General features: G+C 47.8%; 1 protein-coding gene across 1 annotated transcript; it reads right to left on the reverse strand.

The window, feature by feature from the left end:
• Positions 1-17,442: 17,442 nt before the first annotated feature.
• Positions 17,443-20,122, reverse strand: foxg1a (forkhead box G1a). The gene has a single exon (XM_089004313.1). The coding sequence runs from the start codon at positions 20,044-20,046 to the stop codon at positions 18,652-18,654; it is 1,395 nt and encodes a 464-aa protein (XP_088860439.1). The 5' UTR covers positions 20,047-20,122; the 3' UTR covers positions 17,443-18,651.
• Between the last annotated feature and the right edge of the window lie 565 nt (positions 20,123-20,687).

A 20,687-nucleotide genomic window follows, 5' to 3' on the forward strand; every position in this document is an offset into this window, starting at 1 on the left:
TAATAATTAATATTATTATTATTATTATTATTATTATCCATTTTATTTCTAAGCACATTTTAAAACTTTAATACTAATAATAATACATTTAATCTATAAGCGCCTTTCGCAACTCTCACGGTCACCGGAGACATTTTTCTGTGGGTGAGTAGCGGCAGCCACATGCGCCAGCGTTCACTCATCCCGGAAGTATCTCAAACAGATAGAAAATTAGCTCGCTAGCTAATAGATAACTCACAGTTCGCTAGCCAGTTGAATAAGATGGATAAAATAGATAGAAAGTTAGCTAGCTAATAGATAGCTCGCTAGATAGTTGGCCAGCCAGATTGTATTTTGTACAACCGCCCCCATTTCAAGCTAAGATAACTGCAATTAACTTGGGAATTACCTTTTTTTCTGCTGAAAGAAGAGAGACGAAAGTTTGTTGCTGAATTGAATGTTAGCTTAGCAGATGACCAACCGTATGTGGAACAAGTTCCAGGCGGTGTCCCGCTTGCTTGACTTGCGGCGCTCTTTGTGGTCTTTGAGGCCTCAGAAAGCCGATCCGGGACGCCTGGAGCCGGACCACCTCCTTTTCACCAACCATTTCCCTTGCCGCAGCCTTCCAGGATTGTCGCGTTGATGCCGACACGCTCGTGCCCTAGGGTCTTCTTTGTTGTTGTTGTTGTTTGTTTTTTTTGGGTCTTTGGGAAATTCCGCCAGTTGCGCGCACAACCCCCGCAAGGCCCCTCCCCCGCATGCCCCCCTCCTTGCGGATCGGATTCGGCTGTCCAGCACATAGACATGTCAGATCTTTTCTTCTTCCCCTCCCTCAAATTCATCCTGCGACTCTTTTGTGGTCCAACTTTCCTCCTCCAGTACACACAAACATGACCCCGACACCGCAAACACACACACACACACACACACACACACACACGTGCACGCACACAGTGTTACCTGAGTGGCTGTAATTACACGTAGGGTGTGAACAACAATTTACTCAACTCACCTGGATACTGCTTGCGTGTACGTGTACGTGTGTGTGTGTGTGTGTGTGTTTGTCTGAATAGTCTTGTGAGGACCACCAACATTTTATACCAATACGTAGTGAGGACATTTTTGACAAGTGAGGACCTTTTGTCCGGCCCTCACAAGTTTTTCATTCTATGGGCTTCTAGAGGGTCTATGTATAGAGAGGTCCTCACAAATTGATCCAAAATGATTTTTTGTCAATTCACTTGGATACACACACTTTTTACTCGCTGTGTGTGTGTTTTTATGTGTGTGTGTTCAATGAGAGGAAAAAGTGCATACCACAATAAGTAAAACTATATTTTAACCAAATTCACCACAGGGGTGAGGACGTTGAATGTAGCCATTCAAAAACCTCACTCCTGCTGTTACTTCAGTTTCCACTTTTCATTGCTTTGTTTTTAAAGAAGTTGAAGTGAGGAAGGGCCTGACATTTAGTCTTCAAATGGAACACTAGTTCTTCTCTAAACTTAGCAGGAACTGTCGTCCTCACTCCTTGTCTGGAGTTCTCCGGACCTCACAAAACCATTGAAACAGGAATGTGTGTGTACGTGTACGTGTACGCATGCGTGTGCGTGTGTGTGTGTGTGTGTGTGTGCGCGTGTGTGTGCGTGTGTGTGTGCGTGTGCGTGTGTGTGTGTGTGTGTGTGCGTGCGTGCGTGCGTGTTGCTTCAAGTGGTTTTGCGTCTTTTTTTCAGCGGGCAGGACTTTTGCGTTGTCTATGAGAAAATCTTCCCTTGCTCCTATGCTAGCTAGCTAGCTATTTGCTACAGTAAAGTCTCGTGATATCGACTATTTTCATTTCCCGGCACATTTCTAGTCTTTTTATGTATCATTAGTCCCGTTTAGTACGATTCGTGGTTATTACGATAATCCGGTGACTACGGTGCTCTTTTTCATCTCCCGCCGGCCATTTTGCTATGTTTATATCGATATTTGCTTAGGGGTTTCTATACACTACCACCACTATCGAAATCTGTATCGGTTGGTGACGTGACTTGGTCACGTGACCAGATCCCGTGTCTTGCGCAGTGTAGCGGACGGCATTTTCGACCATTTACAACCATGGCGAAACGAAAGAATTGTGAGCTGGGAAGGAAATACAAGGCAATCGTGGCTGTGGAGGACAATCCAACAAGCAAATCCAAAAGACTTTGACATGACGCGCAGCAGAATACTTCATCCACGGAAGTCATGTAAACGTTGCAGTTTTGGTTTTTCATCCATGTATTTATTTGTGTTGCATTCTGATATCTTTATCGCTTGCAACAATCACTGTTTTTCATGTTTGGACATGCTGCCGTTCGTGCTTTCCTGTCAATAGAACAATGTGAGGATTTCGCAAAAAAGTGTAAAGATGTTTTTATTTGATGCACAAGTTTATTTTTCACTTCACTCCTGTACAAAAAGCATGCTAGATACACAATCCATGAAGCCAATGATAAAATGACATGCCATATCAAAGATCCCCCATTTACGTGTTGCCCCACCCCCGCTTTTAATGCAGTACGGATAAAGCGATAGTACGGTTATATCGACATTTTTTCTGACTCCCGAGAATATCGATATAACGAGACTTTACTGTATTTCCTATCTATTTGCTTTCTATTTGCTATCTAGTTAGCTATCTGGCTAACTATCTATTAGCTATGTATTAGCTAGCTAGCTCTCTATCTATTTGAGTTACTTCCAGGTTGAGTGAACACTGGCGCGTGTGGCTGCTGCTGCTCACCCACAGAAAAACGGATCCTGTGACTGTAAAGTGACCTTGAGAGTTTTGAAAGGTGCTTAGAAATGACATGTATTATTATTATTATGATTATTATTATTATTCTAAAGCTTCTAAAGCTTCTAAAGCTTCCCTTGCTGATGTTGCTGATGTTGCTGAAGGCTCTGCTTGGACGAGCGTTGATGAGAAACTGAAGGTGGTGGCGGCGGAATCGGCGCGGGTGTTGTCGTCGGGTGGAGGACACCCGCGAGCCCGCCGGCCAAGTGCACGCGCGTTTTGTCCTTGACTCGTTGACACGCCTCCTGTCGCTCATCACATCCCGGCGTTCACTCATTTGTTCGCTGCTCGTCCAGCGACGCAAGCGCAGGCCCGTCTGCAGGCCCGTCTGCAGGCCCGTGCCTCGCCTACCTGGCGGTATTTTGAGGGCCGGCGACCGATGAGCTCCCAAAAGCAAAAGAGCAAACAAGCAACCTCACTTTGGACCGTGGCAATTTGAGGGCAGGAGCAGCCGCCTGCCCGCACACCCGCATATAAGCCGACCCGCACGTTGACGAGCCGCCCGCTTTTTGCCCCGTTTTGTGGGCTTTACGAGGCAGGTGAATGAGTGACAGGAAGTATGTGGACGCGCAGCTGCGGGGACAAAGCTTGCGTGGCTTTTAGTGCTCGTGTTACCGTCTTGTCTTCCAGTCATTTGTAACCGCGACCCCCCCCCCCCCTTCCCCTCCCCCCAAGGCCCATCATTAACAGCTAAAGTTACCTCACCCCTGCCCTCCCTCCCCCCCTCCCGACCCAACGCGCTCATCACTATAGCGCGCGGGCGCGCATGTGTGTCGCTATGCGCGAGCGAGCGAGCGAGCCTTCGGCGTGAAAAACGGGCCCCTGTGCGACGACACACCCGTGTTTTGACCTTTGGTGTTGCGCCGGCGTCCAACACCGGCGCCCTCATCAAGATGCAGCGGACTGTTCATTAGCGGGAGAAGGTGTTGAGAAAGAGGGGCAGTGGCTGGGTGGGGGGGGGGGTCCAAAAGGGGTACAGAGTGGCTGCCCGACATTTTTGGGGAAGACTTGAACAGAAGTCATTGTTCTTTTGGTGATTTTCTTGAAAATGGTCATTGACAATTCAATTCAATGGAGAGAATTCCCCACTCAAACTATTGATGTGAATTTAGGAAAACGCCATTTAAGAATTCATTTTGGAAAAAAATCTCCATTTTCAAACTTTGCCATTTTTTTTTTTTTTTTAATTGTAGAAAATCACCATTTTAGATTTTTTTTTTTTTAATCACAATTTTAGAATTTCTTTTTTTTTAGAAAATCACCATTTTATCTTCTTTCCCTTTGGCGAGACAAAAATCACCATTTTATATTTTTTTATTGTATATATATATATATATATATATATATATTTTTTTTTATATTATTTTTTATATATTTTTTATATATGTTTTTATTGTCGCAAATCACCATTTTAGAATGTTTTTCTTTTGTAAAAAAAGTGCCTTTTTGTAATATTTCGACTGGTCGTCAGCGGCAGGTCAGCGGCAAGATGGCCGGCCGCCAGCCTTCCAAGCGTCTTTTTTGCTTGGACGTTTTCCCACCGCGGCGCGTCCAAAGTCGCCGCCGACGATGAGGGTCGGCGGGCGCTAAGCTGTTGTTTTTCCTTCTCCGCCTTGACGTTTTGACGGCCTTAATCCCCGACACCTGCGGCGAAGGCGCAACACGCCCGCCGCTCGCCCCCCACGACCTTCGCTGAGGTCACCGGGAACCAAACGAGCGGTTCAGAGTGTCCCCGGGCCTGATCGGCGGAAGGAGGAAAAGGAGGACTTTGATCCACCCTCCGGATAGGGCGAAACTCATAGCAACAAGCATCGAAGGTGGACCAAAGGAATGAAAACACGTCAGGAGAGCCCTCAGTGGTCATTCAACAAATGTCAGAAAGGAAGAAGAGCGAACGAAACATTTTGACATTTTGAGATGGGACTTGAAGGTGAGAAGAGAATCCACGTGACACATGTTGGAAGGAAGTGAGTTTGAGGGCAGAGCAGCTGAAAGCTCTGTCCCCCATCGTGCTGAGACGGGCACGGTGGGGGCGCGCAGAGGTAGAGGGAGGAAGAGGATCTGAGGGAACCAGATTGAAACGAAATTTGAAGAAGGTCACATAGGTACGGGGGGCTAGGTTATGAATAGCAGGTGATGCCAGGGCAAATGGGGCAATCAGGCCAGTCGTAGTGATCAGTCAGGACAATAGAAGTAATCGGTCTAGCCTCAGGGAATAGTCCTCTGCTCCCCCCAACCTGAGAGCAGGGACCTATCATAGCAGAGTCTGGCACCGCCACCTCTGGACAGTAGGGATATACAAGTAACATCCAACTCACGACCAGCTCAACTTACGACCACCCGTACTTACGACCGCCACCTCCATTTTTAAAATGTTAATTCTACGCCTGGCGCCCCGACACGCTAGCGTGTTTGACAATATTGGCCAGTCGGCCGGCATCTCACTCTGGCACGGCAATCGACCGTGTGACGGCACGTCATCATTTCGCCTCCGAGTCCGTATTCAACATTTTGAAAGAATTCCGACTTACCACCTGTTTGACTTACGACCGTTAGGTTGGAACGTAATTCGGTCGTAGGTCGGATGTTACCTCTACGTATAGGGCCAAAGTCACCAGCAACATTTTAGTTAGCTGACGAAGCCACTCGGATAAGAAGCGAAACGTCCGACACCTTGAAAGAAGTCCAGATGTCGGCCGAGGAAACCTTGGCATGGATGGACCGCTCCTGTACCACTGACAGCTTGCTTGATGGTGACGATGAGAAGGAGAACAATCATGTGTACGACCACACGCACACGCACACGCACACTTACTTTTGTGCGTGTGTACGCTTTGACTGACAGCTACGTGACAAAAGGCACACCGGAGATGTTTTTTGTTGTTTTTTTTACGTGCTGTCAGCCACTCGCATCCCAAGCGTGTGAAGCATCTCAAGCGGCGCTAATGCATCAGCCCTCTGCCCCCCGTACCCCCCCACCAAATCGAGAGCGATCTGAATAGCCGCCGCATTATGATGCGGCGGCGGCGAGGAAGATGAGAAAGAATAGTCGTGAATTTCAGTGGAGAATGGCGGCGGCAAATAGGCAAACATGTTTAGCTGCGACAAAAGGGCCGACGGCTGACAGGCGACGCGCTAGACGTCGCCATCGGCAGCCGCTTCGGACAGGCTGACACGCGCCCGACTTGTCATCATCGCCGCCATCATCGTCACCATCATCACGTCCGGATGTCTTCACCTGCACGCCAAACAATCCAAAGTTTGAAGATGGCGTTGATGATGATGATGATGATGATGATTATCCTTCATTTTCCTGGCACATTGACGTCGCTTGCCGGACACGTTTTTCCAAGGTTCTTTGACGCCACGCCACGCCACGTGAAGTGCATTGTGGAATTTCTCTGTGGCGTACGCTAAGTCCACTATTGCTACGTGTGGCAGGATAGTTTATTTCTTTCATTACAATCACATCGCACATTGCTTATACATTAAATAAGGTATATTTTGTGTAGTTTAAGGCTCATTTAGTAGAAAATGATGTTTTATGTGGACCTGGGAACGGATTATTCTCATTTGAATGGTTTCTTATGGGAAATAAATGTTTGGCAGATGAACTTTTCACCTTACACGCACTTTCTGAGAACCAACTGAGTTCGTAAGCCGTGGTGTCACTGTATTTTGTGGAGTTTTAAGCCTTATTCCGCAGAAAATGATGTTTTATGGGGACCTGCGTGGGAACAAATTATTCTCATTTTAATGGTCTCCTATGGGAAATTAATGTTTGGAATAGACACTTTTCACCTTACACCCACTTTCTGGGAACCAATTAAGTCGGTAAGCCGAGGTATCACTGTCCATTGGCATGGGACGTCGCCGCTGGAAGGAGCTTTGGTGTCTTTGCCGCAGCAAAAGCAACAAAAACCACTGGTGTTGTTTTTGTTTGTTTTTACGTGTTTGTGTTGTCACAAAAGCAGCACGCACCGCCTCTCCCAAAGCATCATGGGAAACACACACACACACACACACTCACCGGGGCACTCTCACAACAATACACAAGACAAGCTCACTCTGTGTGTGTGCGTGTGTGTGTGTGTGTGTGTGTGTGTGTGTGTGTGTGTGTGTGTGTGTGTGTGTGTGTGTGTGTGTGTGTGTGTGCGTGCGTGTGTGTGTGGCATCGTGTGAAAATTCACACAGTCGCACAAACAACAGTGGCAAGATCTAATATGGCGTTGAGGGTATTGAGGGTGTGGATGTGTGATTTAGGGGGAGTGGGAAAGAATGCCGCCGCCACTGCCTCTGCTGAATTCGATCATCTACGCTCGTGCGCACACACACACATATACACACACACACACACACACACACACACACACACACACACACACACACACACACACACACACACACACACGGTTATTAGCAGGAGCAGGTACAGCTGGGACTTCAAAAAGTCCACACCACCTGCCCTCATGCTTGTCTCACACTGATTAACACACTCACACATACACACATACACACATACACACATATACACACACACACACACACACACACACACACACACACACACACACACACACACACACATCCACACAAGTAGCATAATGAAGCAATTTATTCATGAATTGAAGATATGAGGTCGAGCGCCATTCTCGAATTGGTTCGGGTTTTGACATTTTTCTTGCCGATAAAGCGCTGGCCTGGCCTCTGGCAATGTTTTTTTGCCTTCCACAAGCGGGCAGCATTGGATTATTGTCCATGTTAATAATGTCATGTTAATGATGCTATCGTACCAACTCGTAAAAAATATAATCATTGAATGATAATCATAACAGCATATAATACATGTGATATCTAAGCGCCTTTCAAAACTCTCAAGGACACTTTACAGTCACAGGATCAGTTTTTCTGTGGGCGAGCAGCGGCAGCCACACGCGCCAGCGTTCACTCAAACCACAAGTGAAGTAACTCAAATAGATAGAAAGCTAGCTAGCTAATATATAGCCAATAGATAGCTAATTGTCAGCTGTGTAGCTGCCAGCTAGATAGCTATATGTATAAGAATCAGAATCAGAATCATCTTTATTGCCAAGTATGTAGAACACACAAGGAATTTGTTTCCGGTCGAACACGCTGCTGCACTAGTATCATCATCAAAAAAATTGCAAAGAGGCACTATACAGTTCCATTTGGGCTACTGTTCAAAGAGTTCATGGCGACGGGGGAAGAAGCTGTTCAAATGTCTGCTGGATTTGGTGCGCATGGATCGGTAGCGCCTGCCTGAGGGGAGTAGCTGGAAAAGGTGGTGGGCAGGGTGCGGAGGGTCCAGTAGGATTTTCCGCGCCCTAGTTTGGATTCTTGCAGTGGGCAAGTCCTCGAGAGTGGGTAGGGCGGTGCCAATGATTTTTTCCGCCGTCCTAACTGTCCGTTGAAGTCGGATTTTGTCCATTTTTGTGGCGGCCCCGAACCAAACGGTGATGGAAGAACAAAGGATGGATTCGATGACAGCCGTGTAGAAATGTTGCAGCACCTCCTGTGGCAGGCCATGCTTCTTTAGCAGCCTCAGGAAGTACATTCTCTGTTGGGCCTTTTTCAGGATAGAGTTGGTGTTGACCTCCCACTTCATGTCCTCGGAAGACCGTGATTCCCAGGAACTTGAAGGTCTCAACGGTTGACACCAGGCAGTTGGATAGTGTGAGGGGTAGCTGTGGTGATGGATGTTTCCTGAAGTCCACCATCATCTCAACTGTCTTGAGCGTGTTCAGCTCCAGGTTGTGACGGCTGCACCAGAGCTCCAGCTGCTCCACTTGTTGTCGGTACGCAGACTCGTCGCCGTCTTTGATGAGACCGATGACCGTGGTGTCGTCTGCGAACTTTATGAATTTGACAGCCGGGTGCGTTGAGGTGCAGTCGTTCGTGTAGAGAGAGAAGAGCAATGGAGAGAGGACGCATCCCTGCGGGGCTCCAGTGCTCGTGGTTCGTGTTGTGGATGATATATTTCCCAGTCTGACCTGTTGTGTCCGTCCTGTCAGGAAGCTGAGGGTCCACTGGCAGATCGTAGCTGGAGAAGTTTGGGGCTGAGGAGTTCTGGGATGATGGTATTGAACGCAGAGCTGTAGTCCACAAACAGGATCCTTGCGTAGGTTCCTGTGTTGTCAAGGTGGTCGAGGATGTGATGCAGTCCAATGTTGACCGCATCCTCCACAGACCTGTTTGCCCGGTAGGCAAACTGAAGAGGATCTGGCAGAGGTCCGGTGATGTTCTTTAGGTGGTTCAGCACGAGGCGTTCAAAGGACTTCATGACCACAGACGTCAGAGCGACAGGTCTATAGTCGTTCGATCCCGAGGGTGCTGGATTCTTTGGAACTGGGACGATAGTAGACTGTTTGAAGCAGGATGGGACTTCACACTGCTCCAGGGATCTGTTGAAGATTTGTGTGAAGACCGGAGCCAGCTGGTCAGCGCAGACTCTCAGGCAGGAGGGGGACACTCTGTCAGGTCCTGCAGCTTTCTTGATCTTCTGCTGCTTGAAGAGCCGTCTAACGTCCAGTTCGTGGATCTGTAGGGCAGAGGGCGGAGATACGGTAGTTTCTGGTAATGGTGGGCAGACCGGGGAAATGGGGGTGTCCTTTTCAAATGGGCAAAAGTATGTATTTAACTCATCAGCCATACCATTGTTGTACACTGCTCGGGGGAAAGGTAAACGATAATTTGTTATTGCTTTCAGGCCATTCCACACCGATGCAGAGTCGTTAGCGGAAAACTGTTTGTTAAGCCTCTCCGCATAACGTTTCTTTGCGATGTTAATTTCATTCGTCAATCTGTTTCGGGCGAGTTTGTAAAGCGCTCGATCGCCGCTTCTAAATGCGGATTCTTTCTCTTTCCTAAACTGCCCGAGTTTGGGAGTGAACCATGGCTTGTTGTTGTTGAATGAGCGGAAGGACTTTGTTGGTACACACACGTCCTCACAGAAACTGATGGATGATGTTACATACATTCATCCAATGTGCCCGTTGAAGTTTCAAAGACGCTCCAATCAGTGCAGTCTAAGCATTCTTGTAGCGCTAACTTTGCTTCATCTGTCCATTTTTTTACTGTCTTGACTACCGGTTTTACACATTTGAGTTTCTGTCTCTATGTGGGAACTAAGTGGATTAAATAGTGGTCAGAAAGACCCAAAGCTGCACGCGCAACAGACCGGTATGCGCCTTTGAGTGCTGTGTAACAGTAATCTAGAATGTTTTCTCCTCTGGTGAAACAGTCAATATGCTGCTTATATTTAGGAAGTTCGAGGTTTAAACGTGTTTGATTAAAATCACCCAAAATGATCAGGGGTGATTCTCGATATTTTAGTTCGAGTTGGTTTATGTGGTCCGCTAGCGTTTGTATACATGCGTTAGCATTAGCTTGTGGCGCAATGTACACGGCGACGAGGATAAAGGAAGCGAACTCACGTGGCGAGTAGAATGGCTTGCAGTTGAGAGACGGCGATTCCAAGCCAGGGCTGCAGTGTGCGTCGGGCATCGTGACATCGGTGCACCATTCTTCGTTGATGTAGTAATAGATAGCTCGTTCGATAGCTAGCCACATAGCTAATATATCGCAAAAAGATAGCCAGCTAGGTAGCTAGAATTTCACAAAATTTCACAGCGGCAAAGTTGTGAAATTTCTCCCCAGTTGTTTATTGTCAGGGTCTGACCAAGGCTTTATCGCCACCCAAGCATGAACAACCAAAACACATTTGAGAATGGCTGCGAATGACTTTAACATCAATTTTGCAATTGTCGTCTGACCAGAATTTGTCGTTACGCTGCCTTTGGCTTAGCGCAGCTAGCTGCGTGTGGAAGGACACACACACACACACACAGAGCGTAGTAAATAATAAATGGCATGTGAGTGGTAGCAATTGCTAATGGGCTAATTAAGCGTCGCTCAGATGAACTGATATCGGACACTTGGCTCCTCAATGCTAACTTTGACGTCTGGGGGGGGGGGGGGGGGTACTTTTGAGGTGGGCCGAGGGGGCTGTCATTTTCTGCTCCGCTGGCATGGAGTGAGGAGGGCGGATGCTAAGGGGTTAGCGTTGCGTTGAAGGGGGGGTGGGGGGGACATGTGAACAAATGGAAGACTTTTCAGCTATCAAAGTCGCCATTGCAGAGCGGAAAGTGGACAAAGTGCTTTGGTGGCGAGGAGCAGAGGGGGCGGGGCTAAAACAGGTGAGGCTTTGTTTTGCGCCGCAGATCCTATCGCCACCCGTTTTTGCCGCCGCCGGCCGCCAGGAGGATCGCTTTACCAAAACCAGACTACCTGACGCCCGTGACGGGTCGACGGCTCAATGACAGGAAGCGCGCGTAGCGGCCTTGCCCTTCTTGCTGGCTAGCGGCTAGCGGCTAGCGCGCGTGAGGTATCTCGGCAAAGATGGCGCCGCCTCGTTACCTTCAGCAGTAAAGATGCACCGCGGCCGAGTGTTTAAGCCCGGTTACCGTGGAAGCAGACACCCAAAACCGGGACGACCTTTGTCCTTGCGATCGGCCGACAAGCTGGACGGCACTTTTCGGTGCCCGAGTACCTCCGACGCTCAGAGGCCGAGAGACGTGATGTCTAACGTGCGAGGTGGCTGAAGCGCAAAGACGCTAAGTAGCTCAGCGGCTAAGTGGCTAAACCCTAATACACAAGGCGGAGAAAAGAGGAAGACAGTAGGCCCGGTCGGGAAGAGGCCCCAAAAGCGTTTGAAACGGCGTCCCCCACGGCCGACCCAAATCTCCGTTGGCGGGTCAAGATCCAAGTGGTCGTTAGGGCACCCGAGTGCCTGGACGCGGCCGCAAGTGGCCTGCGCAATTCCTGTCTGGCGGCCTGAACTGCCGCATCCTTCGTGGAGGACCCAAAGACGCCGAGGGCCGCAAAACCGAGTGTCCCCTCCCCCGCCCCCCCTCAATTGACAGCAACCCCTTTGCTTGCGGTCCATACAGGACGCACCCCCTCCCCCGCACACCAACATCTCATCTTCTGCGTCAACGACATCAAAAATCATCCCACATTAGCTTTAGAAAATGACAACAATGACTTTGTCGGTGCCAAAAATACACATGCGTCTTTTTGGGCCCACCTTGGAAGGAGTCCATTTGAAAAGGAGGCATTTGGGGGCCTTCCTTCAACGTCGAAGCCTGCAAAGAAATACTGCGATACCTCGGCTTACGAACACTTTAGCTCACAAACCTTTACGCCTTACCAACGTTAAATCTGCGAGAATATCATCTTGGCTTCCAAACTAGTTTTCGGCGGACGAACCAAACCGCACGGCGTCAGGGTGGCCGGCCAGCGGACTAGCTTTCCACACCCGCTTTCTTTGAGTGCAGACGTGGTTTGTTATGGAGTGGAGTACTTTTGCTCTGACGGGAGCGAAAAAGATGCCGCCGCAGGCGAGCGCTAAGCCGAAGAAGACGCAAAAGAAAATGACGGTCGAGCAGAAGAAGGAGATCATGGAAAAACGCCAACGAGGTGTGCGTTTGTGTGACTTAGCGTCCCACCACTACCAGTATGCTAAGTCGACCATTGCTACGTGCGGCTAAGGGTGTTTCCGTGTTGTCTAAGCAATAGACGAGGTTGAAAAACTTCTGTTGATTTGGATGAACGAAAAGCAGCTAGCAGGGGACAGTGTGAGTGAGGGTATGATCGCCGAGAAAGCACGGCAACTTCACTCGGATATCATCAAGAGGCAACGACATCAACGACCGTCACAAAGGTCAATAAAGACACTTTATTATACAGTATAGTTTACATTTATTATACATAAAATAAGTCATATTTTGTGTAGCTTTAGGTCTTATTTTGCAGAGGATTATGTTTTATGGGGACCTGGGAACGGCTTATTCTCATTTTAATGGTTTCCTATGGGAAATTAATCTTTGGAGTACACACTTTTGCCTTACACACACTTTCTAGGAACAAATTACGTTTGTAAGCCAAGGTATCATGGTACATGAGAAGTGCGCAAAGGGGGGGGGGGGGGTCGTGGATTAAAACTAAATACTTGAAATCGAAAAAAATAAAAACAAGCGTCCATGACTAAAGTTCACGAAAGGAGCAAAAAATTAACATTAAAAAAATGCCAAAACGACGTTTATTCCAGTAAAAGGAAAAATGGGGTCGTTGGAAGCATCGGAATAGGAAGAATTATTATTATCATTTGCCAGCTATTTGCTATCTCTTAGCTATCTGGCCAGCTAGCTATCTATTCACTATCTAGCTGGGTATCTGTTGGCTTTTGATTGGCCACCTAGCTAACTTTCTATCGATTTGAGTTACTTCCGGGTTGAGTGTAGGCTGGCGCGTGTGGCTGCCGCTGCTCACCCACAGAACAACTTATCCTGTGACTGAAAAGCGACCTTGAGAGTTTTGAAAGGCGCTTAGAAATTAAATGTATTATTATTATTATTATTAATGGATTTGTTTCAAATGTGGCAGTGAAAAAGGGAAAAACATGAGAATTGAGGGTGAAAAAAAGGAAAAGAGAAAAATGGAGAAAATGGAAGAAAGTGAGCAAGATTGAAAGGGGAAGAAAGAAAAGAAAAAAAAGGAAATGGGGGCAGGAAGAGGAAAGGCCTCGTGGGGAGCGAAGGGGGAGGGGGGGAGGCAAAGTAGGGAAAACAATGCGGGGAGGGGGAATGAATTCCCAAAAGGGAGCAGAGAGCTACAAATTGGCAAACAGGTAAGGAGTGAAAGAAAGAGCAAAAAAAATGGGAAAAAATGACAATGGGGGGGGGCGTGGGGGGAATGTGCAAAGGGATCAACAAAAGAAGTTGGGGTGAAAAAGGGGTTGGATTCAAAGAGTGCAAGAAAAGGTGGATGGGCGCGACGGGGTCCAAAATTGCCCCAACAGGCGAGTCCAATGTAACAATCAGGAAAAAAAAAGGTCGCGTCGATGAACGGCGGCGATTGGCGAGCTGCGGGCCGACCTCGGGCCTCGGGCCTCGGACCTCGGACCTCGGACCTCGGACCTCCCCGTCCCGGACGGCCGCCATCGGCTCCGCGCGACAAAAAAAAAAATAAAATAAACTACGTTGAGAGAAAATACGTCAACGCAATCCCATCTTTGCACGATGTTGCGAGCTATTATGTATGAGGCCATTCAAATGAAATGGATGACGATGAGGATTATTATTATTATTATTATTATTATTATTATTATTATTATTATTATTATTATTATTATTATTATTATTATTATTATTATCGCCCAACGAAAAGCTCATCTCTCCTGGAAGCCATCCGGGTTGCCACATCTAGTCCAGCTAGCATCAACATTGTTTTTACCCACATTTGGAAAGGCGCTCACAAATCTAATGGAATATTATCATTAGCATTATTTTTTGTAGTATTATACTATTAGGATAAGGATTATGCTTAGTATTAGTATTATGCTCAGTATTAGTATTAGTATTAGTATTAGTATGTTAGTAGTAGTAGTGGTAGTATTTGTATTAGTATTAATATTAGTATGCTTATTGATTATTATGCTTATGTTTATGATGATGATTAATATTATTATTGTATTTTGTTGTTCTACTTCTTTCTTTCCTTTCTTCTTCAATTCATAACTTTGCTGCTGTGAAATGTCAATTTCTCCACTGAGAGATGAATAAAAGTACATCCAATCCAAATATTAGAATGTGTATGATTATTATTATTGTTGTTGTTATTATTCATGTTTGCTTCAGGTGATTATTTGACGAGTACGTACCCGTTTCGAAATGAACTTTGACACTTTGACACTTTTTCTTCATCTTTTGTCATCATGACGCGTTTTTGAAAGATCACTTCCGGGTCGGGGCCGACGTGACCCGGATGGCGGGAAGACGTTCGGGGAGAAGGAGGCGGTCGCTGCCAAAGTCTGCGGACTGATGTCGGTTGACAAAGTGCTCAAGGTTGGTGATTGTTTTGTATTTTTGCTTTGTTTCACGTCGTCCTTAAAGAAATGCCGTCGTCGATGTTTGGGATCTCTTTTTGCTTTTCGCTGCCACGGAAGAGAAGTCAGCGGCCAATCCGCTTCGCGCCAAGCAGCCGCGGCCGCGATAGAAGCTCACTTTGATCCAACCCGGTAAATGTTGACACGATTTTCGCGCGGACGTCCGATTCTTGCCGTCATCTTTCGCCTCGTCCGTACGTTAGCGCGGTTAGCGCGATTAGCGTCACGTGGGATTTGCATTTGAACCGTTTGAACTGGCGGACCGGAGCGGCGATCGGTGACGTCACTGATCCGGAACACGCCGCGACTGGCAAATCGTTGCAAATGAAGCTTTCTTTCTTTTTCTTTTCAAAGAAACATCTAGAAGTTTGTTTGTTTCGAGTGCTCTCGCTTCACAGTCCTGAAGGTGCGTTTTTGGGACGCCGTTGTTTTTACGACAGTCCGATCCGAGGAAGGATCCGAGGCAACTGTTCCGAAAAGGCCCGAATGGGAGCCGAAGGCTGCGCCGCCGAGCCGAGTCGAGCCGAGCCGAGCCGAGCCGAGCCGAGCCGCGGCCTCTCCGTAGAAAAAAACACAACAAGACGACGCAAGTGGAGTTGTTGCCACAAACAAGCGCGAGTCGGCCGGAAAACGGGCGCAACGGGACCTCGCTTGTCAGCCGTTGCGCCTCGCACCACTACCACAACAACAACAACAACAACGGACACACAAACAAACACAAGAAGAAGAAGAAGAAAAAAGGACAACAACACGGAAGCACGCGCCGTGCGATAAGATCCGCTTGTTGTTTCATTCAAATAAAAACGATCGACAAATACATCTTCAGTCTTCTGACATTTTTACTATGATGAGAGAATATCTTGGGTTTTTTTTTTTTATATCCTGTCACTCCACTTCCCTCATTCCTTCCCTTTCAAATTGCGGTTGTGGACTGCAAATTTCTCACTGTGGGACCATTCAAGCTTTTCTGATTCGGATATACGTATTTTTTAGAAAGAATATATACGTGGGTGGATACACACACACACACATACACACACACATATATATATATATATATATATATATATAACACATATATATATATATATATATATATATATATATATATATATATATATATATATATATATATATATATATATATATATATATATATATATATATATATATATATATATATATATATATATAGTATTCATATCCCTGCACACACATTGGGAGCGAGATTTGAATACGACTTCAATCTAAATATATGGAGATGAACATCTACGTATTTTCTAATCCGTTTATTCTCGCAATAAATGCGTGTGTGTGTGTGTGTGTGTGTGTGTGTGTGTGTGTGTGTGTGTGTGTGTGTGTGTGTGTGTGCTGATCAAGCAATAATAAAGAACATGTCAATAGTTAATGAAATTGAAAATATCGACTTATGATGTCATGACAAATATTAATTGTGGCCAATGTTTGATTGAAGCCGATGAAAATGAATGCCTCTCTTGATTTCTTTGAGGTCCCAATGCGGAGTCATGCAGGCAGAAACATTATTTTTATGATGATGACGATTTGACGTTTTGAGTGACTTTAAAAGCTGTCGAGAGTATTTTTCCTCGTGTGTCTTGTAATTGCAAAAGGAGAAAAGCAGTTGTTGATGAGGCTCAAGCGACAAACAAGCTCAACATTTTGCAACAATGCAAAATAAGATCACAAAAGCAACAGCAAGTTATTTGCACGTTTGATTTGACCACGAGTCAATTGGCTAAATTGGAGGCTTTTTTTTTCTTCCGGCAAACACTTTTTTTCCGGCTCGATTTCGGTGGCACTCGAATAAAAACGCACGATTGCGCAGGTTTTAGCAAATTCAACCCCCCTCCCCCTCCCCTAAATTTGATGGAGTTTTATTTTTGAGCCCCCCCGCCCCCAAAAATGAATATTTTTGTTTTTGCATTTGGAATTTCATTTGATGAAATTTGATTGGGGAAAAAACAGCGAAAATTCCTGTTGCAGAATTTAAAAAAAAAGAATAAAAAGAATTTAAAAAAAGAATTCAAGAAAAAGCTCGGACACTTTGCCGCATTTTTATTTTGGACATTTGTCAGCCGCCGCCCCCCCCCCCCAAAATGAGTCGTTGAGTTGATGACGTATTTTAAGAAATTTGATTGGGGGAAACAACAACGACCATTCCTTTCAAAGAATTAAAAAAACATAATTAAAAAAAGAATTTAAAAAAACAATGAAAGAAAAAGCTGGGAGACTTTGCTGTATTTTTATTTTTGACATTTGTCGGCCGCCCCCCCCCCCCCCCACACACACGAAAAAATATGAATGTTTTTTTTTTTGCATTAGGTATTTTTATGAGGACGTTTGTCAAGAAATTAGATTGGGGAAAAACAACGACAATTACTTTCACGGAATAAAAATAAACAAATAAATAGAAATAACGTAAAAAAGAATAAAAAAGGCTCAGACACTGCTGTATTTTTATTTTTGACATTTGTCAGCCGCCCCACCCCCCCCCCCCAAAAAAAATGATTTTTTTTTTTTTGCATTTAGAATTTCTTTTGATGAGGTTTGTAAAAGAAAACAACAACAACGAGAATTTCTTTCACGTACAGAATAAAAACGCTAAAGGCTCGACGCTTGCTCCAAAAAAACATGTTTCCATTTGTTCTAATTGACTTTGTATTTTTTCTTTCCGATTTTGTCAAAGCTTCAACTTGAAATTTGCACGCACGGAGCGCTTTGCTTTTATTTCATACGAATGCTTTGGTTTGTTTTTTTCCCGCTAGCAGTAAAAATGTGGAAAACAGATCAAGTATCCAAATTCGAGTTTGTATTTCACAAGGAGAAATATGACAGAATTAGAACCCGTTTTGATTTTTTTTTTTTTTTTGCAGTAATGATTTTGTAGAAAATAAAGGCTTAAGAAGAAAAGTCCATCTATTGGATTTTATTTGCAAGATCAGAACAATCTATGTCGACAGCAAGAACAATCTGAATTTAGCAACAAAATCAAAAGAAGAGCAAACAAACTTGTCATTTTTTTACATCAAGAAATCATCCGCGCCGTACACAAAAAAGGCAAAGAAGAACATTCTCGTCGTCCTCGTTCCTTCTCTTTTGATCGCGAAGGAGCGCGCGCGGGCACACTGCTACTCCGCGTGCACGTCGTCCCACAAAACCAAACCGGAAGCCGCGCGACACACTTTGATGTGCCGCTAACCTACATAACGCCGACGAGCCTCGTTTCTTGCGAAAAGCTCCAAAGATGCTCTTGCGCGTCCGCAGCAAAAATATTGAAAAAAAAGAACAAGAAGAGGGGGGGGGGGCGGTGGGGTAGAAATAGTTAGCTAGCTTTTATTTGCTCAAGTGGACCCCAATAGATGTGAGCCTCCTTAGACGCTCTTTATCTTGCGTTTCAGCTCAAAGCGGCACAAGAAAGGAAAATAGAAGGAAAAGACAGGCGGGCGGATGGCTATTTGCTAAAGAAGGGGAGGGGGGGGGGCTCCATAAGACACATTTGGAAAAGGACGAGAAGAAGGACAAGCGGCTCGCTCTCAACTTGTTTCACATTTCTTCAGTCAGACAAAAAAGAAAAGAAAAGAAACGACAAAAACGTCCCGCTGACGTTTAATACTGAAACACTTTCAAGTGTCAATTTGGTCCCAAAGAAAAGGCTTCAACTAACATTCTAGTCGCCGTGACACGCGCACGCGCTAAATACACACGAGGCCAGAACACCAACAATAATATCCACCATCATCATCATCATCATCATCATCTTCATCATAATAAGATTAAAAAAATACCTGGAAAGTTCCCGGTTGTCTTTTTTTTTTTTTCTTCTTCTTCTTCCTTTTGTTCCGAAGCTCAATTCGGGCCGCCGCGGTTAGTGGATGAGCGGGTTGGGGGCGGACGCTTGGTTCTGCCCCGTGAAATAGTCAGAAAGGCCGGCGGAGAGTCCGGCGGAGAGTCCGGCGGAGAGTCCGGGCGGGAAGGCCGGCGGCGGCGGCGGCAGCGAGGCGCCCGCGGGCGGCCTCAGGGAGTCACAGGAGGCGGCGTGCGGGGAGCCGGAGGCCGGGGCCCGGCTCACCGGCACGTGCGGGAAAAAGTAGCCGCTCTGGCCGGCCAGCAGGTTGACCGCCGAGCACGGGTTGAGCGAGTAGGCGGCGCCCGAGCAGGGCACCGACAGGCCGCAGGGCACCGCCGAGGCCGCCAGCGCCGCCGCCGTCAGGTGGTGCGCGGCGGCGTAGGGCAGGTCGGCGGACGGCGGCGAGAAGGGGTGGCCTCCGCCGCCGCCGCCGCCGCCGCCGACGCCGTGCGCGTTCTGGCCCAGCACGGCCCCGTAGGACGCGGGGTGGGCCGCGTAGGCCGCCGCCGAGGCGCCGTAGCCCGCGGCCCGCGGCTGGTGCAGCGACAGGAAGGGCGACACGGGCCAGTAGAGCGAGCCGGCCCGCTCCACCAAGGTCAGGCCGGAGGCCAGGCGCGCGCCGCGCTTGAAGGCCAGCTTGGCCCTGGAGGCGGTGGAGCGGCGGCGGAGCTTCCCGGTGGTGCCGCCGATGAAGACGTCGTCGCTGCTGGGGTCCAGCATCCAGTAGTTGCCCTTGCCGGGGTCGTCGTAGTGGCGCGGCACCTTGACGAAGCACTTGTTGAGCGACAGGTTGTGGCGGATGGAGTTCTGCCAGCCCTGCTTGTTCTCGCGGTAGTACGGGAAGTTCTTCATGATGAACTCGTAGATGCCGTTGAGCGTCAGGCGCTTCTCGGGGCTCTGGCGGATGGCCATCATGATCAGCGCGTTGTAGGAGAAGGGCGGCTTCTCGAACTTGCCGCCGCCGCCGCCGCCGCCGCCGCCCTTTTTATCGCCTTCCTTGCCGTCGCCGTCGCCGTCGGCCGCCGCCAAGTCTTTTCCCTCCTTCTTGTCTTCGGGCTTGTCCGCCGAGGGGGCTTCCGGGGTCCCGCCGGAGCATTCGGGCCCCGGCGGCTCGCTCTTGCCTTCCGCCTTGACGGCGTCCTGTTCCGCGGCGGCGGCCTTGAGCTCGTCGTTCTGCTGCTGCTGCTGGTGGAGATGGTGGTGGTGGTGGCGCTGGTGGAGGTTCTGCGCGTGATGGAGGTGCTGGAGGTGCTGCCGGTGGTTGTGGTTGTGGTTGTGGTTGTGGTTGCCGCCGGCGTGGCCGTGCGGGCGGTCGCGCTCGTCGCTCCGCGCGGCCTCCGGCAGCAAACTGTGGATGCTGAACGACGACTTGGGGGTCATTTTCGGCTCTTTGCGATCGCCCATGTCCAACATCACCGAACGGCGTCGGAAGTGAGCCGCCGAGCCCGTCGGCACGACGGCAAAGGGAGGAACGAGGCGAGGAAGCGTGGGGCGGGGGGGGGCGTGGGGGCGCCTGCGTGGGGGAGAGGGAAAGTGTAGCCCAACAAACTATTTCATGTTCGCTTTGGGGAGAAAAAAAAGCAAACACACGCGCACGCGCGAGCACACTACAACGTGCGCGCGCCTGGATAGGAGACAGATAGCAGCAATTAATTAGCGAGCGACGTGCGGCGCCGCGCATTGGTCGGCCCTTCGCGCCCGGCGGCCAATCGGCGACGAGTCAACGACGCGGCGCAGCCAATGGCCGACGCGCACGCGCGCGCCGGAGGAAGTGGCCGCTCGGCGCGAGCGCGAGAGCCGATGGGGCGAGCCTTTGCAAGCCTTTGCAAGCGTTGCGCTGTCGTCGTGCGTGTCTCGCTCAGACGGAAGAAGAGAAAAGACAAGAAAAGAAAAGAAAAGAAAAGAAAAGGAAAGAAAAGAAAAGGAAAGGAAAGGAAAGAAAAGAAAAGAAAAGGAAAGAAAAGAAAAGGAAAGGAAAGAAAAGAAAAGTCTCGCTCAGAAAAGGAAAGGAAAGAAAAGAAAAGAAAAGAAAAGAAAAGGAAAGAAAAGAAAAG

Source organism: Hippocampus bargibanti, linkage group LG09 (genome assembly GCF_051943395.1).
Source record: "Hippocampus bargibanti isolate YZ-2025 linkage group LG09, ASM5194339v1, whole genome shotgun sequence".
NCBI classification, from domain to species: Eukaryota; Metazoa; Chordata; class Actinopteri; order Syngnathiformes; family Syngnathidae; genus Hippocampus; species Hippocampus bargibanti.